General features: G+C 35.8%; 3 protein-coding genes across 5 annotated transcripts; 1 reads left to right on the top strand and 2 right to left on the bottom strand.

Moving 5' to 3' along the window:
• Positions 1–8: 8 nt before the first annotated feature.
• LOC18024059 (NAD(H) kinase 1) lies at positions 9–3,770 on the bottom strand. 2 transcript variants are annotated; one of them, XM_024159258.1, is made up of 11 exons: positions 3,567–3,770; positions 3,033–3,207; positions 2,813–2,932; positions 2,454–2,647; positions 1,979–2,092; positions 1,770–1,864; positions 1,501–1,607; positions 1,204–1,277; positions 1,032–1,110; positions 625–932; positions 9–533 (listed from the first exon to the last, which is right to left on the bottom strand). In XM_024159258.1, exons 1-11 carry the CDS (start codon positions 3,591–3,593, stop codon positions 228–230), a joined length of 1,599 nt encoding a protein of 532 aa, XP_024015026.1. In that variant the 5' UTR covers positions 3,594–3,770; the 3' UTR covers positions 9–227. The 2 variants fall into 2 exon arrangements, with proteins under 2 accessions (XP_024015026.1, XP_006406327.1); XM_006406264.2 differs by having other exon boundaries at positions 3,033–3,204.
• Positions 3,771–6,844: 3,074 nt separating this feature from the next.
• On the bottom strand, positions 6,845–12,861 carry LOC18024058 (ABC transporter G family member 15). The gene is made up of 9 exons (XM_006406259.2): positions 12,581–12,861; positions 9,615–9,694; positions 8,836–9,297; positions 8,603–8,725; positions 8,381–8,512; positions 8,006–8,290; positions 7,651–7,923; positions 7,438–7,545; positions 6,845–7,316 (listed from the first exon to the last, which is right to left on the bottom strand). Exons 1-9 carry the CDS (start codon positions 12,810–12,812, stop codon positions 6,936–6,938), a joined length of 2,076 nt encoding a protein of 691 aa, XP_006406322.1. The 5' UTR covers positions 12,813–12,861; the 3' UTR covers positions 6,845–6,935.
• A 4,186-nt stretch (positions 12,862–17,047) lies between these two features.
• LOC18024057 (zinc finger CCCH domain-containing protein 55) lies at positions 17,048–20,471 on the top strand. Of its 2 annotated transcripts, none has more exons than XM_006406258.2 (9): positions 17,048–18,062; positions 18,356–18,532; positions 18,659–18,838; positions 18,945–19,051; positions 19,176–19,418; positions 19,503–19,611; positions 19,719–19,881; positions 19,969–20,009; positions 20,104–20,471. In XM_006406258.2, the coding sequence occupies exons 1-7, from the start codon at positions 17,200–17,202 to the stop codon at positions 19,873–19,875; spliced, it is 1,836 nt and encodes a 611-aa protein (XP_006406321.1). In that variant the 5' UTR covers positions 17,048–17,199; the 3' UTR covers positions 19,876–19,881; positions 19,969–20,009; positions 20,104–20,471. The 2 variants fall into 2 exon arrangements, with proteins under 2 accessions (XP_006406321.1, XP_006406320.1); XM_006406257.2 differs by having other exon boundaries at positions 17,200–18,062; positions 18,948–19,051.
• Positions 20,472–20,508: the final 37 nt, after the last annotated feature.

Here is a 20,508-nt window from a genome sequence, read left to right as displayed (position 1 = left end):
AGAGACGGAACAGAAACATCTTGGATTCACATTAACTTTGAGTGAATTAATGGTCATAGCAGCTACATACTACATTTTCTTTACACCCAACAATGGATACAACCAAATTCTCTCACGGAACCAAATCACTTTCCTTTACATATTTATCTATATGCAAACAGATAGATAGATAAATAGATGCCAAGACTATGTGTATAATGATTTAGAGAAATCCTGGAGAAAATTTGTTAGTCACGAGGGCCATCAGAATTTTGAGTCTTTCTTAGGTTCCAGTGAAGACCATCGTGGATGCTACGTAGGAAGTCATTAGTCGATTCGACTTGGCAAGCCGTTGAGACAGGCCAAGGTGCCATGCTACACACTAGTGCATCCCCTGCTTCAAGCTGTTTCCTACCTTTCCCATCAAACGATACCCACGCAGAGCTTCTGCTGTTGAACGGCACTTGCACTCTCACCGTCACGTGGTCCGGTAATATCAGTGGCCGGAAAGACAGAGAATGCGGACAGATTGGTGTGAACAAGATCCCTGGAACCTGCAAGACATTTAAGTTTACAATATTGTCCATAAAATCTGAAAACAACAGTAGCTATGGAGCAACACAAAAGAATGAGGGGCCATGTTACCTGTGGATGGACCATTGAGCCACCAGCTGCAAGTGAATACGCGGTGCTACCAGATGTTGTAGATAGTATTAGCCCGTCTCCTTGCACACATGTGACAAATGAGTTGTCGCAGTAGCATTCGAGGTTAGTGAGGTAAGATGATATTCCACGGTCAATGGTGACTTCATTAAGAACAAGCATGTTCTCCTCTGTCTCGTAGTCATGCCTTGCTTTGTCTCTGATGATGTGACACTGCAACCTGTGTCGTAGTGTTATACTGATTGGACCCCTCAAAACCGCTTCAAGACATTCTCGGTATTGTTCGCTGTCTTCGATCAGAGTTAAAGAAAAGTTCTAATGACAGATAAAATGCTGCTAATTTGAACTGATGATTATAGGACTGTGGTTAAAGAAAAGATGAAGGATACGGAAAGGAGTCATGAATCCCAGAGATCCCATGGAAAATGGAACTATTGGAGGCACTGGTCCTTTAAACATCGATGCTGCCTGTAACCGTTAAGGTGTTCTATGTTAAATTGTATGTGATGTTATAAAGGGACAAATGTGAAATGATATAAACTTGAGTCAGATTGACTTTACCCATAAGACTGTACCATCCCCACCAAGAGTTATGACAAGATCAACCTTTGGGTGTAGAAGTGAAATCTCTTTGTCTGCAAAACAATAAATGATCAGATGGTAAAAATGAAGCATTTTGTATACGTATCTAAGCTTTCAAAACTCGTCTTGGGACTCAAAAGCAATCACAATGAAAAATATTGAGGTATAGCTAAATGTTAATATAAAGCATCATGCATGAGCATACAACAATGTTGGAACCTGGAGCCTGGGATGCAGAAAATAGTCTGAAGAGACTATGCATGTATCATATCTTACCATCTTCCCAAGTTTGTAAAAAGTCGAAGTAACTTGATTCTGATAAAAGTTCTGCTTTTACTCGTGGTTCCACGTAAATATCAAGTCCTTTATGCTCTCTCAACCATCTGAAGTGGAAACAAAATAAAAATATGATATTACTTCATCTTAAGCAACACTTTTTTACCTTCCAACACCAATTCAGAGACACATACTGAAACTAATCATATGGTTAGTGTAACATAATCTTAACGATATCCTTCTGAGACTGCACAAATATAAGTACTGACCTGACCATTTCCACAGAAAGAACTCGTACAGAAGTTGAATTAGGTTTAGTGAAAATAAGCACATTTTGTGGATTGCTCTCCCATGTCAGTGAAATCTGTAATAAGAAGTTCTTTAGGATATTCTAAGTACGGAAACATGTAGTTTCCCTTAGTTGTAAATTCAGAGAGCAGAAATTGAAGGATAGAGACGATGAAACAACACTGGATACCTGTTTACTACTGCGGTCTGCTGTAGTGATGTTCCCTCTCTCAAACGAGACAATTTCTTTCTTGTGTTGATCATTAGCCTGACCCTTGCATCCCCATGAAAGCTTAAACGATGCCTGCAACCACACGTTAAACAGATTTTGAAAACGTAATACACCACATGCAAAGACGTGAAGTGCACAGGAAAGAGTTTTCATTTATTGCTATGGCTTAACGTTTCCTTTACTATTACAGCCAGGTTTTGAATGCAACAGTATTGGGATACAGAAAATGTGAGAATCCTGTCCTAAAGCAAAACTATACTCATCTAAATTGATGTTCTACGTCGGATGGTAGAATGTCAAGTCCAACAAAGCCTAAAGCAAGATTAACTACAAGAAATACATAAGGGTTGATACTACTAAACGTTGCCTAGTTATGTTTATTGACTTGCATACACAAAAATATATAAGCAAGAGCTGGATCACAACAAATTACCTTTCGCTTTAATTTGTTGTTGCCCCCATTACAACTGTTATATTCACCATCTTGGAGCACTTCATGAGAGCAAATACGCTCCATGGAATGCCTTCCCAATTTCCCATTTTCCTGAACACGAAGCCGCGGAGACTTGGCTGAGTGATCCATCCCATGGCTATGAGATTCCTCGGCGTGCACTCCATTTAACGGCACTGTGAAACAAGCCAGAAGTATATGCTATTCAAAACACATCCATGGCCAAAAGCGCCATTCAAAATCAAAGCTACCAGGACTAATTGGTGAAAGTCAAGCAAGTTATCTAAAGCTACTTAGTTAGCAGAAACTTAAAACGGCCGTTTTTGAAGTCAATAAAGAACCTTTATGGAGCAACTCTAGGTTCTTGGACCTCTCCAACTCATATCTTCGCTTCCATTCAGCAGCCTCAGCTTGAGCCAACGCCTTTCCTTCAGCAGATCCCCTTAGAGCCTTTGCAACAGCTACAACAAACATGCAAGAAACTCAAAGTTAAGTGCAAATAAACACACAAAAAGCATGAAGCTTTTGCTTCGAACATAACCAAAAAGAAAAAAAGCTTACTTCTTAAAGCCTCTGAAAACTCAATGAGGTGATCATCTGTTGCCTGCATCGGAGTCTGTTGGATAAGAAGCTCCTGAACAGCTTTCTCTGACTGAGCAAGTGAAGACAGATCACTGAAACCACTCTCTGGGTTTGAGCGCAAACCGTTTGCATCTCCATTTACAAAGGAATCCTGCTAAGAAACCCCAATAAGTTAAAACGTTTTCTGATTCAGAAACATAACCATGAACCAAAAAGACCAATTCCTCTAGAACAATTTCATCACTACGAAGCTCAATAGAATTAAAGGAGGAATCTTTCTCTCACACATTTTTCATTTCCGAACCAATTTCAACAAACGAAATTTCCGGCGTTCATAAATCCCTAAAAGAGAGCTTTTACCAGCTCAACATAATTGCTTTAAAATCCCAAATTGAAGACGAAAAATAAACAGCAAGAAAACACGCAAAAGCCAATTCATGAACCGGCTAAGCAGAAAGGAATAGAGAGTGACTAAAAAAAAGAAAGCGAAGAAGGAGAGATTGAACAAGTTACAGTGTAATTGAGCTTGTAGGTCGACATTGAATTATATGATCCAAGACGCGAGAGAGAGAGAGATCAAAAGTGCGTCACACGAAGAAGAAGCTTATGGAAAATCATCTCAAGACGGCAGATTTATACATATACAGGGAAGAAATGGGAAGGAAGAGTCGTAAGCATCCAACTTTTTGGTGAAACAGTAATTGCTTTGAAGATAACGAGCGGATCACATATTTGACCCCCAAATAAAGTCTTTCTCTGTATATATAAATCAGACAAAACAAAAGAGAGAGAGAGAGACAGAAAGTGAACCCATATAATAATATTAATAATTATGAAAAAGGATCTCAGAGTCTTTCTTTTTACATTTTTCACACTTAAAATTTTACGTCCCTTTACAGTTTTTCTTACTGTTGTTTATGATTTTTTTTTTTTGCTAATTAAGAGTGTAAATATCATCATTAAATGAAAGAATTTAAGGTCATACAAGAAGATTAACTTGATTCCTTGGCAATACTATTATAAAAACAAGAAAACAAAAGTGATTTAAGATATTCTTAGAGGGATGAATTTCTTAAGAATTTGTTTGTAATAATTGGGTAAACTATACACTGAAATCCAAATTAATCAAGAGATAAATACGAATTCGGATATTCTATAATAACCAAATAACAATTTTGTAGTCGATGAAATTCGATCACTGATCTGATATTTACATACAGAAAACATCCTCTATCCATTTATGCAATATTCGGGTATTTTATAAAGAATTCTGTTTCTTTTCAATGTCTTACGAACAGTTTGATTTACTCTAACATCAGGTCATAAAACTAAAACTGCAATAGTTTCCATTATTTTTTTATTAATATTATAGGTTTTTTTATAAACAAAACCTATTTATTTTAAATGATTAGTGACAAGATGATAAATTTGGGAGTTGTTGAAGTTTCGAGGACTCGGATAAACAAAAAAAGTGATACATGTTTCTATAATTTTTCGCTTCACCTGAATATGTGATCATGTGAATTTATATAGATTCCAAAACACAATATACACCTTAATCTTACCTTTTGCGTAAGAAAATACATAATACTCTAAAACAAATGATTTAATAGTATTTTATTGAAAAAAGTTTTCCATCTTCGGTTCTCGTACATACGTTTTGATTTTTATTAAGTTTCCATTTTTTTTAATTTATAAATCAGTTATTTTTGTTGATTGGGAAATGTCCATCGCGGTATATGTTTTAGCTTTAAATTTTAATTATTATCTTTCGGAATACTTGGTCAACAATATGATCAACTAATCATTCATGATCGACTATAATATACTGACCGAATTCAGATAATGTTTATAAATTAAAGAAGATAATGGTTCTTATTAGTGACATCAAAATAGTTGTATTGAAAAAGATTTTGAAGTAGTAAACTAAAAAACTGCAGTATTAATTTAAGGTTAGATTGTTGACCAACAAGTAGAAAATAACCACACACATTGGCGGTTTAACGATCAAGTAAGTCAATTTTCAAGATACAGTAATTCGATTCCATGAACACTTATAAGGAAAACCAAAATGACAAATCAAAAGAAAATAAACCAAACTGACATTACATTTCAGTTCATTTATAATGATATTCATCTCATCTGACGATTATTTCTTGATTAGTGATTACGAGTTAGTAGTTAACGACTTAACGCCATTAATTAATTTATTTCGTCAAATCAAATACAGATATAAGTGGGCCCTCAACGACGCGTGGCTGCTTTTAGAGGACTTTGATTTTTCTGGTCCTTCAATCTCACGCGGTGTGTGGTCGTGTGATTTTGGTTCCACTACATCCAACGAGTGCACGCTTCTAGTGCGTCAAGATTACGACACGTGGTTATATGTAAACCATAAATCTAATGAACGCTTTGGATTTGCTTTTTGCGAAGCTGGTGATTAGCAAAATGCAGTACTCGACTTGGACGGCAATTTCTGTTTCATGGAAATATTCAAGCAAGTTGACTTTATTTTTTATTGGTCAAAGCAAGTTGACTTTATATTCTGTTATTTCCTTTGTCTGTATATTCCCTTTTTTAGTCTGCACACAACTATGTTATTTTTTTCCTAACAACTAAAGTCCTGTATATGAATTTTATTGTCCTCTGTGGATATTGCGTCACTTCAACTATTATCGTTTAAAACGTCAATGACAGAGTTTACACTTAGCGAATTTTTATTGATTACCATACTTGGTCTTTGAATGGATAACAGAATAAATGCAAAAAAAAATGCAGTTAATCTGTATATAAAGATGATTTGTTTTTTTTTACCATTCACAAATTTTATGCAAAACAGAAGATATTAATATAAAATTAATAGATCTGCATGTAGATCTTTAATACTCTATATATCAAAGAAAAATATATTTTTCCAGAACTGCTGTAAAATAGCAGCTGTTCACCCAGTTCAGCATGTAGATTTATTTATTTTTTTATTAATATTTTTTTGATCTCCTTAAAATGATCTTCATTATATAATCTGTGCACCATTCAAAGCTTTAATTTTCATTGCATGTGAATTCCTTTTTGTACTTTTGTGAGAGACTACCGATTCAAATTCTACTTACTATTGACTTTAATTTGGTCACAAAAAGAAAACTTTAGGTGTCCATATATTCCTAAAATAAATGGGAAGAAGTCAGCAAAATCTATTTTTTGACCAATATCTTGACATTTTTGTCTTGTCTCCAAAAATAAAAGGTCAGTAGACTTTTACAGAGTTTTGAATCTTGACTCAAATGGCCACATTATTTGGTATATGGATCATCTCTCCAATTTTTCTTTTGCATCAAAACTAATGTGTAACCACACCATTAGCTTTCACATTGTGTTTCCTTAAAAAGGATTCTTTCACATTGTGTTTCCTTGTCTTGCTGGATAATGGCATGGACATCAATAACTTCAAAAATACGTTAACATTTTGATAATCTTAAACATGTATGTTTTAACAATTAAAATGCATGCTTCATAAATGTTATGTCATACACAAAAAAATGATACTTTTTCGGTAGAGTGAGTCTCGGTCGTTATATCTCTGCACGTTAGCATTCTCGGTATTGTTCGCTGTCTTTAATCAGAGTTTGAGAGATATTATAGTGACAAATAATGTGTATTATAAAGTGATTATGATGATCCTGATGTCATTGCTAATGTAAATGCAGAAGCTTCTATAGAGAAGATTGTACCTGCATCTACTAAAAGTTTGGGTAGTGTTTAGTAAACAAAACTTTGTTACTACTTTCTTTTTATTCTCCAACAATAACAAAGCTGGTAATGAGTGAGATCATATGATGGAAAAAGTTGCAGAACAAAGTGAAATCATACATTATATTAAGTCTTTTAGTAGTGGATTGGAGAGTTAAGGCCTTCTTGAGAAGAAAGTGAACGGAGAGGCTGATGTCTCCTTGAAGACATTGACGACAATGACAGAGACAGAGACGGCATTCTCTTGAAAGAAGGTCTCCTGTCAAGATTCCTCATTGTTCTTTTCGCTTGAATCGCCTTTATAGCTGGTCCTGCTCTCTCTTTCAGCTTTAAGACCACGAAGAAGAGAAGCCTGTAACACACAAGAATTCCCGCAACCGCAGCTAAGTCCCACCATTTTGAATGTGTCACCTTTACCTTAAACACCTTGTTTATCACTTCTTCTCCTGTCATTTTCGGCTCACCCGGGAATAGAGGCTCAAACTCTAATCCGAGAAAATCGTTCTTGTATCCTCCCTGCAACATTCCATATGTTTCTTATGTTTTGAAACCTGAAGATTCAATCTTTTCGATAACCCGGAAACGTCTTTATGTTCTTGAATTCAGATAAGCTCATAAAGTTACTTTCTTGACTTACCTGAATAGCCCAAGATCCGTAGCTTATGTAGGAAACAGGGTAACGCCAAAAGATTTTTGGGAGATCAGGAAGAAGACGGAAGAATCCAGAAGTCATCATGATGATTCCCTTTCCAAAAATTAAAACAGAAATCACATTTAAGATTTTTGTTTTTCGATAAGCTTTTATGGTTTCTTTAGAAGAAAAAGAAAACAGAGGATGCTCTGTTCTTACAATGAGACCAGCTCCAGTGACAAGACCCATCAAGAAGTTTGGAACAAGAGAAGCCACAACCATCATGAGACTCTCTATCACAGAGACTGAGAGGAAGATGTTGAGACAAAAGAAAGCGTAATGCGAGAACCCCGGACGAAACTTCACCAGATTGTAAGTAATAGTTCCCGTGATAACCGAAAGCGAAGCCAAGAACGGGAAAGAAGAGATGTAATTCGAGAGTATATAAACCGCAACTCCGTAGTATCCACTCACCCTCTCTTTATAGAACACCTGCCACAAGGCAAAATATCGTGTTTTCATCGATAGAGAGCAAATCAAGATTTGTGATATGTAATTAAGGTTAGTTATTTACCTTCATCTCTTCAAGGAAAGAAGGGAAGCCTCCAATGGACATGAAAGTCATGAAACCGGTGATGAATCCGCCACATGAAACCCGGGCTAAGATTGATGTGTAGCTATAGCCTACGTCGTAGAATATGGTCCCTACGCTTATAGAAACAACAATGTAGCTCACTATCCTTGTCCAGTAGTAACCAACATCACGACACATGTTTATGAATGATCTTGCTGTTAAAGTCCTAAGTTGTTTCCACCAGCTCGCTTCACTTCCTTTTCTCACTTCCATCTCATGCCCATCCTGCAAAAACAATACAAAAACTCGTTATGGAATCCAAACCAGCTCATGATTTAAGTTGAAATATACAATGAATAAAGAGTTTGAACTTACCATGTTAGCTAGTTCTTGAATTCTTGATTTTGCGGATTTTGCATACTTAGAACGCCGATAGTTCTCAACAAGCCTTGCTCTGATCACAGGTGTTGCTAGATTCATCAGTGGATCTGATGCAGCTGGTGTTTCCTGTAATAGAACAAACATCGACCATGACTAAATCGTAATGAAAAGATTGTTCTTGACAAAGATTAAGATATCAATGGTTTTTTCTCACACCTGAATTCTTTGAGATCCTTTGAGTGTAGCTGTGACTGTATCGAAATCCGAGTTTATACATCGCAGGAAATGATCAGAAGGATTCCTCTTCTTGGGGCACGGGAAACCAGATTCTGCAAAGAACTTCGTTCAAATAAACAACAAACCAGCGTTTTAGGCCATCAGACAACATGCAACAAAAGAAACTTTCGGGTTTCTTGTAGTACAAGAAAAGCAAGAGTTTTAGAATTTACCTCAACAGCAGACTTGGCTTCACCAAAATAGACAGACTCACCACTCGAGAGCAAGAAAAGATCATCAAACAGCGCGAAAACCTCACTGCTAGGCTGATGAATCGATGAAATAACGGTTCTGCCGTCGCGTGCCATGTTCCGCAGTGTCTGAATCACGAAAAACGCAGAAGCACTGTCCAAACCACTGGTGGGTTCGTCGAGAAAGAGGATCTGAGGACGAGTTAGGATCTCTAAAGCGATGCTGACACGTTTCCTCTCGCCGCCACTGACTCCTCTAGCGTGCCAGTTTCCGATTACTCTGTCTGAACAGTCTTGAAGACCAAGCTCCATGATTGTGCCTTCAACAATGTCGTTCACTTCCTCTTTCGACATATCACTTGGAAGCCTCAAGTGAGCTGAATATGTTATTGTCTCCCTCACTGTTAGTGTCCCCAGCAATATGTCATCTTGTGTTACATATGCCTATATACACATATTCACATTATTCATATACTTTAAGATCAATGTAGACAACTTACAAAACCTTACTTTTTCATTTAGATTATAAATGAAAGTAATTTTAAAATCTGTTGTTCTTGTTGTATAAACATTGAATCGTTTATATTTCTAAGGCACTACTTTTTCACTATCTACTTAGGTTGGATCTGTCTAAAATTAAATCTGTTGCCATTAACGAAAATAGATAATGTATATCGACCAAAAGGACAATCCTATAAAGAACCTACAAAGTAAGTGCATGTTATGGAACGGTGAGATGAATTATTAAAGAGGAAACTTACTACGAGACCATAGTCTAGTCTTGCTTTCTTGCCGTTCAGTAGAAGGTTACCAGTCATGATCACGTTTCTTGCGAGTCTTCCTGTAAATAGTTCGGAAAGTATAAGTTTATATTAGAGTCTAGAGATAAAAAAAAAAAATAATCTTGCTTTCTATTTTTGTATTGGGATGTGGAAATGGAGAGAAATATCTTAAATCAAGAGATGATGAATCAGAAAAGGCAGCCCCAGTAATAAATTTTGCATTTATGAAAAACAAATCTGCAGTATTCTGACTACTGTTCCTTGCATGCAACCGAAGTTATAAATATATACAGAGAGATAAACTTTTCAATAATCATTTTTCGAGTCTACTGTATACATAATTCACTACAAGAATGCAGGCCAAAATATATACAGAGAGATAAACTTTTCAATAACCATTTTTCGAGTCTACTGTATACATATGTAATATTACATATAGCATAATGTGATAAAGTAACAACTAGAATGGACCAAAAAGGGGTATATTAGAAAATATAGCAGATTAATTATAATCTATTAGAAGAAAAGGAATGATGTATTACGATGTGAATTCCTGTGGTAAAACAAAATATTGCAATTTATAAAATTATATAAGTCTACAAATTTTAATTGTGGTGTTTTCCGGACGTTGAAGGTATAGTAAATTACGAGATTTTTTTGAAAAAAACTAAGAGCATCTTTGAGTCTCTTAAAATTTAGTTAATCGAGAATGAGGAAATAATTTTTCCAATTAAAAAAATGTCCTCAAGCAATAAAACATAAAAAATTGAAAGAACCAGTGATATTCCTCCATGTCATCAATGAAACCGTCTCTTGAGTTCCTTAGACCATTTTTATTGCAGGTTTCCTGTTGGTTTCTTGAGACCTTTTAAGAATAAAATTTAATTAAAAAAGCCCAATATAAGTGGGATCAATCCTAATTGTGGGTTTAGAAAAAACGATCCGTCTTGTGTACGTGGCAGTCTCTGAGTGGCTAAAAAAAAACACGGCCAAATCTCATTTTCTTCGGTCAAAAAAACACGGCCATTTCTCATTTTGTCGGTCAAAAAAACACGGCCATTTCTCATTTTGTCGAAACAGATGCTCTTCTTCTCCGGTGATGCTCTTCTTCTCCGGCGATGCTCTTCTTCTCCGGCGCCGATATGCAGAGGTTTGTATCTGTTTTCCATCGATTTAACAGATAAGTGATTGTTAATCCTCTTCATCCTCTTTGTTCGTTTATGATTCTTCATCTTCTTCCTCGTGTTCTTCATCGAGGATTTCGTTTGTAAATCTTAGAAATAGTTAAATGATCTCTCTGTTTTGCATGTCGTTTCTATCTATTTTCTGAATTAGTCTCTAAATCGATGCATTCTAAATGGTTTTCTGATCTGTAAATTGTAAACGGTTCATGATCTGCAAATGGTTGTTGATCTGTAAATGGTATGTGGTTCATCATATGTAAATCGTTTTTGATCATATGCTCTATCTATTTCTATCTCCTTTAGCTTAAGTTAATGGTTCATGATCTAAATGGTTCATGATTGAAATTGTTCATGCTCGGTGATGGTTCATAATATGGTTAATGGTTTTTGCAGATTTTGCTTACTCCAAAGGTCTATCTCCTGCTGTTCTTCTTCTCTATGCTCGTTACAAAGGTTAAGGTTAGTCTTCTAGGTTCGTTGATGACAATTGAGTTAGATATGGAGTGGTTGAGGCTTGATCAATGCTGCTTCAGTTTCATGGTTTTAAAGGGTTTAATGATTTAGGGAAGTGGTTAATGAAAGCTGATTCTGTGTTAGATAAATGTCAACTCAATATACCTCTTTTTGCTTTAGTGGATATGGCATGTCTTTTTTGGACCTCCAGGTACATTAAATGATTTAAACGTTCTTGATCGATCTCCTGTTTTTGATGATATAATACAAGGTAAAGCTCCGCGAGTAAATTTTTATGTCAACGGACGGGAGTATAAGTTAGCATACTATCTCACAGATGGTATCTATCCAAAATGGGCCACTTTTGTGCAATCTATACCAGCTCCACAAGATCCAAAGTCATGCTTATTTGCTGAACGTCAAGAAGGCTACCGAAAAGATGTCGAACGTGCTTTTGGAGTCTTACAGGCTCGCTTCGCCGTTGTTAAAAATCCCGCTCTTTTTTGGGATAAAGCAAAAATAGGGAAGATTATGAGAGCTTGTATCATACTCCATAATATGATAGTAGAAGACGAACGAGATGGATACAGACATTTTGATCTTTCAGATTTTGAACATGGAGAAGGAAGCGGAAGTTCAACTGTGGATCTCTCATATTCAACGTATATGCCCTCAAACATTGCTAATATGATGGGTATTCGAAATGATTTCGGGATAAACCACAACATGATCGTTTGCAAGCTGATTTGTTGGAGCATGTCTGGCAAAAATTTGGGACGTACTGAAGCCAACAATTAAGTTTGTATTACAAAATTTAAGTTTACATTTCAATTGTATGTTTGTGTTGTTTCTGTTTTTTTTTTTAATTTTATAATGTAATAATCTAATTAATTGTCTTTATTTCCATTAAAAAAAACATAATTTTTTTTTCTTACAAGAAACCCATGTAAGTTTCTACCAATGGACCATTAAAAAACATGGTTTCTTTTAATAGTTTCTTGATACAAATCAATTCATTAAATATTCATAAGAAACTTATTAGAGGTAATACCAATAATCATGCTCTTAGGTAAGGAACGATTCATCAAAAATATTAAGTTTTCCATTTAAATTTAATTGCTTTTAGCTATGAAACTGTGCATTTCTGGAAAACACTCTGATGGAGCTGCTCTAAGACAATGTTATAAACAAATATTTATCAATAATTAATAGTACAAACTAAAACAAAAGTAGCAAATACTATTAGTTTTTTGTCAGCTAGAAGATAGATATGTCATTGCATGCATTTGAATCGTTGAAAGAAGGAACCTGCAAGAGAGTCAAGAAGAGTGGACTTTCCGGATCCAGAAGGACCCATTATAGCCATGATCCGACCCGGTTCTGCATACCCGTTTAGCCTTTGTAGCAACCTACGGGTCGGACCATCACTGAAGTTTGGTATAACCACCGTCAAGTCTTCCCACGCCAAATATGCTCCACGGCTCATCTCCGCCTTCGAAGGCAGCTGCCTCCGGCAACTACTCGAGCCCTCTAGCTCCATAGTTTTTTTTTTCTCTCTCTCTCACTAGCTACTTTAAATTTTGTTTGTTTGTTCTAGTTTCTTTTCTTGTTGATCGGAGAGCGAATAAATAAGAAAGGAATCGAAAAAAAACCAAATAAGATAAAGAGACTAGTAAAACTTTGGAATCACCAAACAACTAAATTCATTTAATGGATTGTCTTTAATATGGCAACATTTATAAGTGCGCATGTAATATCTACATACGTATACTATATAGTTTTTCTTTAAATGCGTATAGAGAGGGAGATGGATGGATGGATGGCACGCTTATTTATATATGTAAATAGTGCGTTTAGATAATGGTCCAAATTTTTTTTTTCGTTAAAATAATGGTCCAAATTTGATCCAAGAAAATATCCATTGGTTTACAGTCTATTGGTTTATTGTAATGTTGTCCTAGATGTCACCGTGTTAAAATCCGATTTCAAATCTAGTAAAACGTATGTAGTTAACATAACAAATGGCATAATGGTTAAGAGTTATGCATCTTATATAGTTAGTCGTATAGATTAAGATTTACATTTCAATACATTAATTGAGATGATTAGCCGCTAAAAGCAATTCTATGAAATGATTCTGACATGTTTAAACGCGAAAACGATGTGATCTCGCAAACATGTTTCACTTAATTAAGCAGCTGTGCAACTTGAGTTTCGCGAGAGATAGAGAGGGAAAGCTATTAAAAATTTAGGAATGAAGGATGATCTCAAACTGTTCGTACTTATTAAAAAATGTGGACAAAAATTCGACACGGAAATAGAATTGTTCATATCATTACGAATACGTACTGTTTATCTAAAGTTAGTTAAAAAGATTCATGGATACTAAAGTCCAATGAAAGCAAAGCAAAATCAATGCAAACTTAACGAACACAAGTCACTTCATAATTAGAATTTTGTAAGATTCAAGATTTATTTATTTATTTATTTTTGTTAAAGGGTCTTCATTGTAAGATTCAAGAATGACAATTACTTTATAACAACATTGGAAATTTGGAACTCTGGAAAAATGATTACACCTCTTATTTACTAAGCACATGAAGTTATGAAGAACATTACATAGTGGTCTCCTATAATTTTTACGTGATCGACATTCGAAATTCTCATATTCAAACGAGAAAAATGAAATATACTGTACTGAAAATAGAAAGTGGTTAAAAAAGCAGAGAGTCATGGGTCTTAATGAAAAGGGTAAATAATTAAATGCGTGGGCGTGGTTGGCACCCCATATGCTTATATATGGTTACATTCATTTTGGTTTTATGAAATGATTCTCCATTTACGATGGTTTAAGTTTGTTATGGCCTAACTTTATTTATCATAACAATATGATGGACATGGAATTTTCAAAAAAGAAATGAAGTAATCAACTGTGTAAGTATTGCAAATCCTTAGTTGGGTTGCCACTTGCCACATTCTTCAAGACTTAAAAGTACTATGAATTGAATTTGAACCGAGAGGGTAATAATATAGAACAAAAAAATAAAAATCAAAAGTTTGAATAACGTATATAGGCACAGTCTCATAAAACTTGACACCTACCAAATTAAAAGTGAAAGCTATATCATTGGTTGGCATGATGTATTGTCAACACCTATTCAGATATATACACCCACCCATTTTACCCTACAATGTAACGTTAGAAGTAGAACATAATGTGTGGTAAGAAAGATAAAATATAAGGCTATGAGAATATAGTGTTAATTAATGTGATATGTAGATAACTAAGTTGCAAAACCTAGCTCGAGTTTTTTATTCCTTTACGATCCAACATACTCAGGCCCAGTCAACACTGATCCATCTGTGTAAGAAACTCACCATCACTCTCTGTGATTCTTCAAAAGTCTCATATTCTATCAAAAGCATAATCATGATCAACAAGACAAATAATAATTCTTTTATCAAACAAAATGCAATTAGTTTATTAAACCCATTAGAAGCGATCATATAGAGTGATCTTATCTATCTTCGGATGAATGCTCTTACGCTAAAGCCATTGAAACAAAACAATCCTTCAAGTTATCCGGTTTAATTTTGGGGAAGAAATCAATGTGATTTGGTTTAATGAACCAAAGTTGGTTTCTTTACTTGGACTAACGGTTGAAGACTCTTAACGTTTCTGCAAGACAGGATTATATATATCCTTGAAATCAAATTTGGTTTATTTCACCAAATCACACTGATTTATTCACTCAAAAGCTGAACAATTCCTATTCCTATTAACTGAAATATATTAGCTTAAATAGCTAAGTCTTTAGTTAATGAAACTAGAATTAAATTAACTGAAACTCATTTCTTCTATGTTAAAATGCAACCAACAACTGAAAGAACCACCACACACATGACACATTGCAAGCAGAAGGAATATACATCTTTTGGGCGGCCACTCAAAATTTTTCCTTTGCTCTGGAAACATGGTTCTCTTCTTTTGGAAATGTAATGGGCTTTACATGGGCCTTTATGGGAAGATAAAAATCTCTATCTGGAAATAAATGATTTCAGCATTTACATGGAAAATAGACTAGGGAGCAAACTTGCCCAAAAGAACAAAGTAATGTATTCAAAAATTGTAACATGATTTGTTTCTTCCTTTTTTCTGGCATTCATGATGTGACAGCTACTCATACACACACCTAGGATACTAAAAATTATAGAGCCCATATTTAATCTATAAAATTGTTAGATACTGGCCCTTCATAGTCATCATTGTTCTATCCATTTCCGGAAAATGTAAAATCTTATTAAGTCAAATACTAATACTACTTTTTTTATAGCAAAAAAGATAAAACTACAGAGAAATTACTGGAAATTTTCTTTTTGGCAAATTGATAATTCTCGTTTTCCATGTTGAGCATTTACTTTTGTTTCATTATTGTCTGATGCATGGCTCTGGCAAATAATACGAACTCTGGTCAAATTGACTATGACCATTGAGTACCTCACGTGTCCCCGTAAAGCAATCTTACATCCTCCTGCTACACTTTTAACGGTAAGGATTCGAAGAGAGTATTTAAAGCTACGTGCACTCGTCGTAGTGGAATATTCCCAACTGAAAAAAATTTATGTCACGCGCGGGTTTTAGTGAGTCAGGGGAAAAGTAAGCGCGATTATCGAAGCAGTCCGGTTCCAGATTTTTGCGGTAAAAAAAGAATAAATAAAAAAGAATGGTTATGGATCAATTTGTTTTTGATTTCTATCAAATATTATTATTTATAGTTGTTCCTTTTCTCAATTCTGTATATCATATGGGTGTCACACGACATATATGGCAGACAAAGCCTCTATGTTCTCTGAAATTCAAAACTATCGCATACTATACAAGATTATGCATAGTGTATTAAGATACAGAAATATATTTAATGTGATGATGAAAATAATAAAATTAACTATCAACTTTCGTTCTTCTCGTTTTAAGAATCAACCAACTAAAATATAACACGTAAAATTATTTTAGACCGAATTAATTTTTTAACTTTTCTAAAGTACAACCCTTCTATATTTAGGCATTAGCAAAACTAAAAACTAAAAAACTTCGTATCTCTTGGTATTATATTTTTTTTTTCTTTTTTTTTTTAAAGTTAGAATTCGTAACTAAAAATTGTCCTTAATCTCTAAGTCTGTTAATATCATAATTATAGAATCAATCAAATCCAAGATCTTTGAAGAATATATATTTTTAAAGAACTAAATTGTTTAAATAACGTATAAATCTGATTAAAATTTACAAACCAATTATTTCGTAACGCATGATTTTTTTTAAATGATTAACACTAACACCTAATTTTAGTAAATAACAGTTTATGAATGAGTAGCAACAAAATTGTCAAAGAATTAAATTCTACTATAGTTGACTAAATAAGTAATGCAACTTTATTAAATCATGCATCCAATCTTTATCAAGAGCAAAGAAATCATGCATCCAATGGGGAGTAAGTATAGCCCCTTGATTTGAAAAAGTAGTAATTTTTGTTTCTTTAAAAAAGATATTTAAAAAATATCGTTAATCAAAATCTTAATACTAGAAAAAAAGCAAAATTAGGAAACAAAATTCGATTCCTTTGCTTACTATAATCCCGCTCTGAGTCTCGACGAACATAAAAAAAAACCTAAACCCGATAATGAAACAGAACCCGAAAAGAAAGAACACATTACGAAAGTAGTTTTCTCTTTTCTTATTTCTTTTAATAAATGCTCATTACAAGACAAAATCATATACTCAAATCTCCAAAAAAACATACATTTAACGCATATATTAAAAACAAAAAAAACCAAGTAGTACCCACTACTCTCACAAAAAAAAGCCTCTTCTTCTTCTCAATCTCCCTTCCCTCTCTCACAGAGAAAAAGAAAAGAAATTTAATCTGGCCATGGATCCGGGAGATCCTACTTCCATACTTTTCACAAAGATCAGAACTTTAGAACCCGATTTTGCCTCCAAAATCATTGGTTACTTGCTCTTACAGGACTTGGGCAAGAGAGATTTGATGCGTCTTGCTCTTGGACCAGAGACTCTCCTACAGTCCGTTTGTCTCAAGGCTAAATCCGCTTTGGGTCTCTCCTCCAATGGATCTTCCTCTGCATCAACGCCATTGAACCCTATCTCCAGACCCATCAACATCCACCGTCATTCCTTGTCTCAGTCTTCTCCGAGAACGTCAGGAAATGGGTTTATGGAGTTTTCGAGGAACCCTCTGTCTCCTTCCGTGAACACTCCTGGCTCACTCGGGACTAACCCTAACATGATTTCGAGCCCGTTTCAAGCAAGTTCGTCTCTTTTCGCTTCAGATGGTGGTGGTGAAGCCAGTGGAGGAAACGGCGATTTCCTCGATGAGCAGCAACTCGGCAGCTACTTGTCGTTCCTCAACGAGTCTTCTTCTTCGAAGAACAACGACGAATCTGCGGATCCGTTTGGGTTCTCGGCCGACAATGGCGACGCTCATTTGCACAAGAGGAGTTTCTCAGCCAGCGATGTCTGTTTCGGGTCAGAGGAGCCCGGTTATGGCGGCGGCGGTTACAATAGATTCGCACACGGTGGTTTAGGTGATGATTTCGACTCTCCTGGTGGTTTTGGTTCGCCGGATTACGTTTCCAGACAGCAAGAGGAGATAGCGAGGATGAAACTGGCTCAGCGGCAGAGGATGGCTGCTGCTCAGTTCTTGGCGGCTAGTGGCTCTCCAATGTCGTATGATAAAGGCATCAATTTCCTCTTGCATTCGCGTAATGCACATAGGTAATCATGAAATGGACCTCCTTTTTTGCCTAAGAAACATAATTTGGTTAGTAAAGACTTCGGATTTTTACGAAACAAAAAGTGTTGAGTCTAAGTCAAGCGGCTGTTGCTGTCAGTAAATGATGAGAAAGTTTGTATCTTTGTGCATTTAGATGCCAATTATTGCTTGTGTCACTGTGGTTGTTGAACTCTTCTTCGTATGACTTACTAATTTTGGTGTTCATTTACATGCCAATATTTGCTACTTCTTGGCTTAAATTCTTTGTTTCGTTTGGTGGTGTTTGTGTTTGCAGATCAGGAGGAGCTGGGCAATTTGGTGAAGAGGGTTACTGGTATGGTAGTCCAGGGAGACATGAGAGGGAGGAGTTTATGGGGATGGGAGATAAATCCAACTCTGCTTCTAAACAGATTTACTTGACATTTCCAGCTGATAGCTCCTTCACAGATGAAGATGTCTCCAATTACTTTGGGTATATTTCATAAATTTAGTTGGATCAAAGCTGTTATGCGTTTGCATCATCAAAACTTTGGTGGATATCTACTAATGCATGTGTGCTCTGTTATTATGATTAATCGTGTTTCTTGTTTTGTTGCAGCAACTTTGGACCAGTACAAGATGTTAGGATTCCATACCAGCAGAAACGGATGTTTGGGTTTGTTACTTTTGTCCACTCTGAAACTGTGAGAATCATATTGGCCAGAGGAAACCCTCATTTCATCTGCGACTCACGGGTGCTCGTTAAACCGTACAAGGAGAAAGGAAGGATTCTTGAAAAGTATGTTGAAACCACCACTCATGCCTTGTCTGGTTTTTCTCTCTTTCTCACATTCTTCTCTTTCGTCTTTTCCCTTTTCTTATGATAATTTTCATCAAAACAATAGCAGGAGGCAGCAGCAACAACTGCTGCAGCAGATAGAGAGAGGGAACTTTTCTCCTGGTTCAAGTCCATCTGGAATGGATGCTAGGGATCTCTTTGATTGCCACCTTGGTTAGTTGAACTTCTTTCCTCTGTTTGATTGGCCTTGTGGATATGATTTCACTAGAGCACAATCTCTTGTTACTTTGTTTTTGGTTATTTGTTCTTAGACCAGTCTTGTTTTGTTTGGTACCAGCACCGAGGATGTTTTCGAACACACAAGAGATGATGAGGAGAAAAGCTGAGCAAGCTGACTTGCAACAAGCAATAGAATTCCAAAGGAGAAGATTTCTCAATCTGCAGTTGCCTGACATAGATAGTGAGTCGTTTCACCATCACCAGCGTAGTCTTTCTATTGGCTCTCCTGTCCATTTTCCCTCTCGCGTCAATCAAAGCATGCTCTTTCGATCAGAAAACGCCGGTGAAGAAGTCATAGAAGGTTATTCTATCTCCCTCACGCTGGAACTTGGCTTTAAATAGCTTATATTCACCGTTTCCACTCTCCTGTGTTTTCTCTTAGCAGGTAATGGTGATTCAGGACATTTCCAGTCTGAAGCAAACCGAGCTTCTCTGAGTGATGCTGATCATAATAACAGCGAAGAACGTGGTTACAGTAACCATCTCAACACAGGGTATGATTAGTTCTCATTATTATAAGGGATTTAAGTCTTCTTTGTTTTCATGATTCAAAACTAGTTACATCCATTCTCATTTGTGCTTTTGTTGGTCATTGCTCAAGGCAAGAGACAAGTCTGGAGAACGCTCTGCCTGATGGCTTCTTCGCTTCCCCATCAAAGACCGGTGAAACCCAACAGCTCGAGTCTGAGAAAGAGAACTGTGCTGCTCTCTCTGTTACTGTGGAAAATAACGCAGCCTCAACACTTCAATCAGCCTAGCTATTGGTATGTGTATATTCTCCGTTAAGTCCATCACATTATCTCATAACAATCATTATCAACTCTCCAAATTCTCTTCCTGGAACTTTTCAGGGTCGATAGAGGCAAAAGGAAACAGGTGAATGTGGGAAGAGGTAGGTATTCTAAGTCATGCTGCAACTTAAAGCTCCTTTCAAATGTGATCAGTTTTCAACTGTCTGACATGGTTTTTTATACTTTTGGTTGCAGAAAGTAGAGACTGATAAAAAAGCAGGAAGTAGAAGAAATTTGTCTATATGTAGAAGCTAAAGCCGGTTTTATAACATGGAAACAGAAAGAAGGGTAGAGAGACCAGTTAGGATTTTACATATCTCGAAAAAGGCGGTTGTGGAATGCCAGTCTGCAATAGAATTACAACTAAGTACTAACCTCGACAGAGCATTGATAGGCAGAACAATACAGTGACTGAAACCTTTAAGTTCTTAAGTTTTTCGTCTGTTCATTGATATGATTGTTTACCTTTTTACTGGCTCACAAGCCCTGGTTCTAGACAAAGCTACTTCAGTTCAGTATAGATAAATATCTTTTTCTCGATCTTGTTCGTTTTTGAGACTGACCTTTCCTATCTCTGATATAACAACACTTTTCTAATTC

The sequence above is a fragment of the Eutrema salsugineum genome, unplaced genomic scaffold, assembly GCF_000478725.1.
Source record: "Eutrema salsugineum unplaced genomic scaffold, Eutsalg1_0 scaffold_13, whole genome shotgun sequence".
Taxonomy (NCBI): Eukaryota; Viridiplantae; Streptophyta; class Magnoliopsida; order Brassicales; family Brassicaceae; genus Eutrema; species Eutrema salsugineum.
This window is presented reverse-complemented; position numbering and strand designations above follow the sequence as displayed.